This window comes from Nerophis lumbriciformis, linkage group LG18, assembly GCF_033978685.3.
Source record: "Nerophis lumbriciformis linkage group LG18, RoL_Nlum_v2.1, whole genome shotgun sequence".
Classification (NCBI taxonomy): Eukaryota; Metazoa; Chordata; class Actinopteri; order Syngnathiformes; family Syngnathidae; genus Nerophis; species Nerophis lumbriciformis.
The window spans coordinates 33,027,954-33,035,935 of NC_084565.2; the positions used below are offsets into that span (position 1 = coordinate 33,027,954).

Sequence of the window (7,982 nt, forward strand, 5' to 3'; positions counted from 1 at the left end):
CACTGGGTTAAATAAAAGAATATAGAATAGGGCTACATCTCGGTTCACACTCCATTACAGTAGGTGGCGGTAATGCGCACCACAAGGTTGCTTGCCAACCGCCATAAAAAAACAAAAGAAGAAGAAGAATCCGTCCAATCAGCGTTCGAGCTCTGAGACGTTGCGGAATTTTGAACGTCGAAGCCTTGTTTCCTTTTCCTTCTTTTTACCCCCACATTGAACACTTTTTAAGTCAGATTTCAAGTTTTTACCCACAACATGGATCTAAATTTGAAGGATGGCTTACACACTAACGTCCTTATCTACAAAAAGGCTTTGGATCGGATAGTAGACAAGGTGCGTAGTTTGAAACTCAACTAATCAGCGTTGTATAAACCTACTTCTGCTCAAATGTATTTTTCTTTCTTTTCAGTATTCAAAGATCCAATGTCAAGCCGCGATAGATTTGGACCTTGCTGTCACCAGTAAAAAAGGTAGTGAACGACAGTCGCCCGGTAAGGTTGTGTTTTTGCCTCATTCCTGTGAGAATCCTGCGTGAGACTGAAGCATTAAGGAGTGGGACCACCCAGGCCTAGCTGCAGGTAGCATTTATATGATGACACTGTATCATCTCTTTCTCTTTTGGACTTTATCAGGCCAGTATGGCGCATTCTTCATGCATAGTGACGGATGAGGCAAAAATACAAGCTAACCTATTGCATAGAAGCGAGCATGTTTTGCTAATGTCTTATTTGTGTGAGGAAGCATTGGGACGCTTCATGGACGTGTCAGAAAAGGAGATTGCCATGTTGACAGCAAAGGTGCGGTATAATCACTTTATGCGTAAAATAGGGTAATAATCAAAATTGTCGTGATAAATGGCGTCATCTCTCCTCAGAGCCTGTCATGTTCAACAGAGGACCGTTTAGAACGTGAGTATCCATAAGATATGTAATTTCAGCCATTGAAATGTTTATCATTTTGTTATTGTTTTCCCCCCTCCCGCAGTGCATGAGGCTTCCAGGATCTCCCGGGTATGTTGCACTCCTTTTGTCATCTTGTTAGGCGTTAATGTTAACATGCTAACGTAAACAAGCATACAGTTAGCGTGTTTCAAATACTAAGGTATATGACCGTTAGGTGTATGGCTGCGGAATTAGAGAAAAAAAGTGCAAAGTTAGGAGGAAAAAAAAGTTAGCACTTTATTGTTAGCGTGCTAACGTTAGCACACTAACAGCTGTCACATACCAAGTTATATGACTCTAGGGTAAACGGTTGCAAAATTACCTCAAAAAGCTAGCATTTTAATGGTAGCATGCTAGCAAGCTAACGTGACCATAATAATAGTTAGCATGTGTCACATAGGAATAACAGGAGAAAAAAAAAAAGAGTATAAATAGCTAAAAAAAGTTAACAATTTAGGGTTAGCATGCTAGCAGTTAACAAGTGTCACATACCAAGTTATATGACTGTAAGGTAAACGGTTGCAAAATTTGCTCAAAAAGCTAGCACGTTAATGTTAGCATGCTAACGTAAACAAGCATACAGTTAGCATGTTTCAAATACTAAGATATATGACCGTAAGGTGTATGGCTGCGGAATTAGAGAATAAATGTGTAAAGTTAGAAGAAGAAAAAAGTTAGCACTTTATTGTTAGCACACTAACAGTTAACAGCTGTCACATACCAAGTTATATGACTCTCGGGTAAACAGTTGCAAAATTAGCTCAATAAGCTAGCATGCATGTAAACATAAACATGCTTAACGGTTAGCATGAAGTTAATCCAGCAGGTCCTCGTTCTGCGCCATTGTTGTTTGTTCCCAGTCTTGTCAGAGCCATGGTTAATGGATGATGTGTGTTAAATGAGTGTTTTTCCACAGCTGGAGCTCATGCAGCAAAATGGCGGCGGCAGTGACGAGAGTCACATAATAGATCAACTGAGTGCAGATGATGAAGGTAATAGCACCAGTTCAGAAGCCGGCAGAAAAGTGAAGGCGTGCGTTAGAACTCCCATTTTTTTCTGGATACAGAAAGCGTGCGTTCCTACCTGACGATGAGCTTGCTGGACGACAGCCAGAGGAACCTCTCGGAGATAGACTCCCTGCCGGAGGACCAGGACGAAGAGCTGGAGATGAGCCTGAGCAGCGGAGGAAGCAGACTGTCGGAGCTCTACCCCGCCATGATAGACCAGATAGGGCGGGCGCGACACCGGGAGCACGTCTCCAAGGTGGCTGAAGGGGTGGTCAGGAGGTACCGCAAGTGGCGACTGACGTCCAAGAACCGCCGAGGCACCACGGCCAATGACAGCGCTCGTAGAAGCGTTGATGCGAGAGAGAAATACAATCAGGCCAGCTGGCAGCGCCCGGTGGTGACGGAGCCGAGGCAGAAGCCCGTGGCGGTGCTGGACCCGTCTTACTTAGAATCTCCCAAACCGAAAAGAAACCTCTTGAACGAGACCTTCATCGTGGGAGAGCAGCCGTCCTCCCGTAGCCTCAGTCCTCCACGCTTCTTTGACATGTCCATCAGGTCCAAAATGTTGACTCTCTCCTCTCCCGAAAGCATCCGCGGCACCCATCTCTCCGCTCCCGAAAGCATCCACGGCCCCCATCTCTTTGCTCCCGAAAGCATCCACGGCACCCATCTCTTCGCTCCCAAAAGCATCCACGGCCCCCATCTCTTTGCTCCCGAAAGCATCCACGGCCCCCATCTCTCCGCTCCCGAAAGCATCCACGACACCCATCTCTACGCTCCCAAAAGCATCCACGGCCCCCATCTCTCCGCTCCCAAAAGCATCCACGGCACCCATCTCTTCGCTCCCAAAAGCATCCGCGGCACCCATCTATCCGCTCCCGAAAGCATCCACGGCACCCATCTCTTCGCTCCCGAAAGCATCCGCGGCACCCATCTATCCGCTCCCAAAAGCATCCACGGCACCCATCTCTCCGCTCCCAAAAGCATCCACGGCACCCGTCTCTCCGCTCCCGAAAGCATCCACAGCCCCCATCTCTCCGCTCCCAAAAGCATCCACGGCCCCCATCTCTCCGCTCCCAAAAGCAGCCACGGCACCCATCTCTCCGCTCCCAAAAGCATCCACGGCCCCCGTCTCTCCGCTCCCGAAAGCATCCACAGCCCCCATCTATCCGCTCCCAAAAGCATCCACGGCACCCATCTCTCCGCTCCCAAAAGCAGCCACGGCCCCCGTCTCTCCGCTCCCGAAAGCATCCACAGCCCCCATCTCTCCGCTCCCAAAAGCATCCACGGCCCCCATCTCTCCGCTCCCGAAAGCATCCACAGCCCCCATCTCTCCGCTCCCAAAAGCATCCACAGCCCCCATCTCTCCGCTCCCGAAAGCATCCATGGCCCCCATCTCTCCGCTCCCGAAAGCATCCACGGCTCCCCGCTGAGACAAAGTCCTTTAAAGACGAGGTTGAAGAGCTTCAGCAGGTCCCCTCAGACCTCCTCCAGAGAGCCTGCAAGGTCCGCCTCCCCGCTACCAAAGCCACCCGTTCGCCAGAAGATGCTCCACCCCGAGCCCCGCCCGAAGATCCCGTACTCCCCGAAGGAGCTGGACAAAGAATTTCTCCGATTCTACCACAAGCTGGTGTGCCAGAACAAACCTCACGACGGGCCCCCCTGCCGGCTGTGCGCCAGGAGCTCCGCTGCCGCACGGCAACACTCCTCCCGAACGCTGGTGGCGCTGGCGCTGTCACCGCATCGGCTGGACCGGAGGAAGCGCCACAGGGAGCGAGACTGGGAGAACGAGTCTCTGGCCAAGCGATGGAGCGCCTACTCCCCGGGGTCAAAACGGCACAGCCACCAGGCGCTAAGACGCCGCCTCTGCGTGTCTGATGACGAGGCTTCAAATCGGAGCTCGGCGGAACCTTCCAGATTTGGTAAACCTCCTCCTCCATCCACGACAGGCGTTCCATCTGCGATCGCTCACATCTTTCTTGCTCTTCTGTTCACAGGAAGTCCGCGGAAGATTAGCAACTACACAAACTACTTTCAAAGGTAATCTTTTAGTGTTTTAATACCGCCACATGTATCGTTGTCATCTGTGAGGATGCAAGTACAGTACACACTGCAACTGTATGTGTCTTTTAGAACTGTCAATTAATCCATTTGTTATTAAACATTTTAATCAGAAAAGTCTACCTTTTCAAGTTAATCATTATTAATGACCAATCGCAACTACACTATATTGCCAAAAGTATTTGGCCACCTATCCAAATGATCAGAATCAGGTGTCCTAATCACTTGGCCCGGCCACAGGTGTATAAAACCAAGCACTTAGGCATGGATACTGTTTCTACAAACATTTGTGAAAGAATAGGCCGCTCTCAGTGATTTCCAGCGTGGAACTGTCATAGGATGCCACCTGTGCAACAAATCCAGTCATGAAATTTCCTCGTTCCTAAATTATCCAAAGTCAACTAAATTGGCCCTAGTGTGTGAATTTTGTCTGGCTATTAGTGATGGGTTGATGAGGCGTCATGAAGCGTTTCGACACATTGCAAAACTGTATTGATACTGTGTCACTAAATACTGACATCTGCTGGACATTAAAAATCCCTACAGGCCGACTCAACTGATACTGATTTTATGACCTAGTATGTACAATAATATAAACCAAGTCATTGTATTTCATTTAGGATTATTTCATATCTTCATTTAAATAAAAATATCTTTTTATCTTTTTTAGATAGTCAATAAATAATGTGAACATGTATCATAACATGGAAATCTAAGAGAACGTGTTGTGAATGAGGATGCTTGTGGACTGGGAATTTTTCTATTTATTTTTTTACACATTTTTATTTTTAAAAAAAACAGTTTTTTTTCCAACGTATTACATTTTAGACGATTTCTCTTTTTAGTTATTATTTCTCCGGCTGTAGAAAAAACCCGCTCACAGGGCACAGAGGAGGCGTCAGTGCGACACAGTTCGCGTATCGGTCACGTGACTGACACAGCTCATGATCGGTCACGTGACTTTCTAAAAGCGGTACGCGCACCGGCACAGGGTTTTGCTCTATAAAAGCTCGACGCATGCGCTGATGCATCGATGTTGCCGGACCCATCACTACTGGCTATCTGTGTTGGCCCTGTGATCAGGTGGCGACTTGTCCAGGGTGTACCCCGCCTTCCGCCCGTATGCAGCTGGGATAGGCTCCAGCACCCCCCGCAACCCCAAGAGGATAGATGGATGGATTTGTAATAGATTTAAATGGGTAGAATTCTGAATTGTTTTATGGTGCGTTGACGTTTTTTTTATAATAACCACAAATTATGTCAAATTGTGTTATGTGGGAGCATGTCTGTTGGCATTTGGTGTTGGTTCGATTTATTTAAATTTTTTTTGCACCATGACTAGGTAAGGTTGTTTGCATCGGGTCATACAAGTAAATTCTGCACTTTGTGTCAACCTAAGAATGATAATAGGTCATTGGCCCTCAAATTTTATATTTTTATTTATTTACCGGTATTTATTAGCCTTCATTTAACCAGGTAAAATCCCATTGAGATCAAAGATCTCTTTTCCAAGGGAGACCTGGCCAAGAGGGCAGCAGCAAGGTTACATTAAAAACAGTAAACAAAAACATAAAACATCACATTTACAACATTAAAACTTGCTCACATGACACATGTGCATACAGACAAGGACTGCAGTCCTTTCACAGAAGCTTTAAACTCATATTGTCCACAAGATGGTGACAAAGTATAAAGTGACTTTTTTTAAATTATTTGAAATATCCCTGTGGTCAGATTGAAGATGCTGGCGTAGTTTGGACCCCCCTGTATTAGAAAAATAATAAATTGTTGTGGGTTTCAACTATTTTACCTAAAATACACGTTAAGGCCATTAAGTGTTTTATGTGATTAACCGAACAAATTAATTAATAGATTATTGGATTACTAACATATTCGACAGCTGCATCCGTGATCGGGACGCTACATTGCTTACGACAGTGTTTTTCAACCACTGTGCCGCGGCACACTAGTGTGCCGTGAGATACAGTCTGGTGTGCCGTGGGAGATTATCTAAATTCACCTATTTGGGTTGAAAATATTTTTTGCACACCAGTAATTATAATTTGCAAATGATGTGTCGGTGCTGTCTAGAGCTCAGCAGAGTACCGTAACCGTGTAATACTCTTCCATATCAGTAGGTGGCAGCCGGTAGCTAATTGCTTTGTAGATGTCAGAGGCAGCGTGCAGGTAAAAAAGGTCTCTAATGCTTAAATCAAAAATAAACAAAAGGTGAGTGCCCCTAAGAAATGGCACTGAAGCTAAGGGAAGGCTGTGCAGAACAAAACTAAAACTGAACTGGCTACAAAGTAAACAAAAACAGAATGCTGGACGACAGCAAAGACTTACTGCGAAGCAAAGACGGCGTCCACAATGTACATCCGAACATGACATGACAATCAACAATGTCCCCCCGAAGAAGGATAAAACACAAAATCGCCAGAAAAAGTAAGGCGTTTTCTGACGGAGAGTTTATTAAGGAGTGCTTATTGGACTCTGTTGCCCTGATATGCCCGGAGAAGAGGGGCGCATTTGAGAACGTGTCACTCTCCCGACACACTGTAACGAGGCGGGTTGAGACCATCACTGGAAACTTGGAGCTTCAGCTGAAGAACAGAACGGCCGACTTTGACTGTTTTTCGCTGGCTTTGGATGAGAGCTGCGATGTACGTGACATCGCCCAGCTGCTCATCTTCTTACGTGGGATAACTGCAGACTTTCAAATCACGGAGGAGATGGCAGCCACGCAGTCAATTAAAGAGACAACCACAGGTAATGACTTGTTCACATAGGTAAATGCGTGTTTGGACATGTTAGGACTGAAATGGGACAAGCTGGCAGGTGTGACAACAGATGATTGTCCAAATCTGACGGGGGAAAAAATGTTGGACTTTTAAAGAGGATGCAGGATAAAGTGACAGAAATTGACATTTTTGCATTGTATTATACATCAGGAAGTGTTGTGTAAGACAGTGTTAAAAATAAAACCATCAAAAGCAAATTTGCTTTTGCATAAAGTTAAGTTAGGTTAAATAAAATTATTATTATTAGTATTAATTAATCTTACGGTATATCAAAAATCATTAGAGCAAAATTTAATTTAAATATTGTCGGTGTGGCCCTCCAGCAGTGCTCAGGTTGCTCATGCGGCCCCCGGTAAAAATTAATTGCCCACCACTGCTCTATAGCAACATCCTTTCAATTGATGCAATAAGAGACGTGTCCAAAATGTCAATGTAAACTTCATCCCTGCATATGACTTTCCTACAATCTTCCATAGTCCACTGGAACCTTATTTTTTTGTTTAGTGTTTCTTGTATTTAAATCCCATTTCCTGTAGGCGATTTTAGACCCAGCTGACTGTCATCAATCAACATCCTTTGCAACATTGTGTGATGATTGACCTTCTTGAAGAAGTTTGATACTCCTCTCCTTTGTTTCAATTTACATCTCTCGTGTCGGAGCCATGATTCATGTCAATCCACCTGCTGCAACAGCTCTCCAAGGTGTGAACACTGCTTTTTAATTGCAGACTAATAATCAGATTTATTCTGATGCCGGTGTTATCTTTAGAAATGAACATTTACAGGGCGATTGCGTACTTTAACTCAGATTTGAGTGATTCCATAATTGTGCCACTCTGCTTGATCTAAAAATGGAACTGTTACTGGTGACCTCAATTTATTTTCTTGATTTTGTGTCTTTTAAAGCCAGAAAGTTGCCATTTGAAATGACTATACTCTTTGTGTCATGCTTTTTTTTCTACAAACTTAAACTGAATGAACATCCTCAAAGCCTGGTCATTGTATCATTTTTGTCAGAGGTTGTAAAAAAATATGCTTTGCCTATAATTGGAATATTTACAGTATAACATTTTTTTTGACACAAAACTATTTTTTTTCTCCCTGGAAACCGGAAATGACACGACTTTGATGCCCTGCCTGGTATTATAACTGATTTTGCCTCCTTAATG

The 7,982-nt window shown here is 44.8% G+C and overlaps 1 protein-coding gene across 1 annotated transcript; it reads left to right on the plus strand.

Annotated features, from left to right (window-relative positions):
* On the plus strand, nt 1–4,091 carry LOC133618127 (uncharacterized). The gene is made up of 8 exons (XM_061978599.2): nt 1–336; nt 413–473; nt 745–800; nt 878–911; nt 988–1,013; nt 1,861–1,936; nt 2,011–3,873; nt 3,949–4,091. Exons 1-8 carry the CDS (start codon nt 259–261, stop codon nt 3,993–3,995), a joined length of 2,241 nt encoding a protein of 746 aa, XP_061834583.2. The 5' UTR covers nt 1–258; the 3' UTR covers nt 3,996–4,091.
* Nucleotides 4,092–7,982: the final 3,891 nt, after the last annotated feature.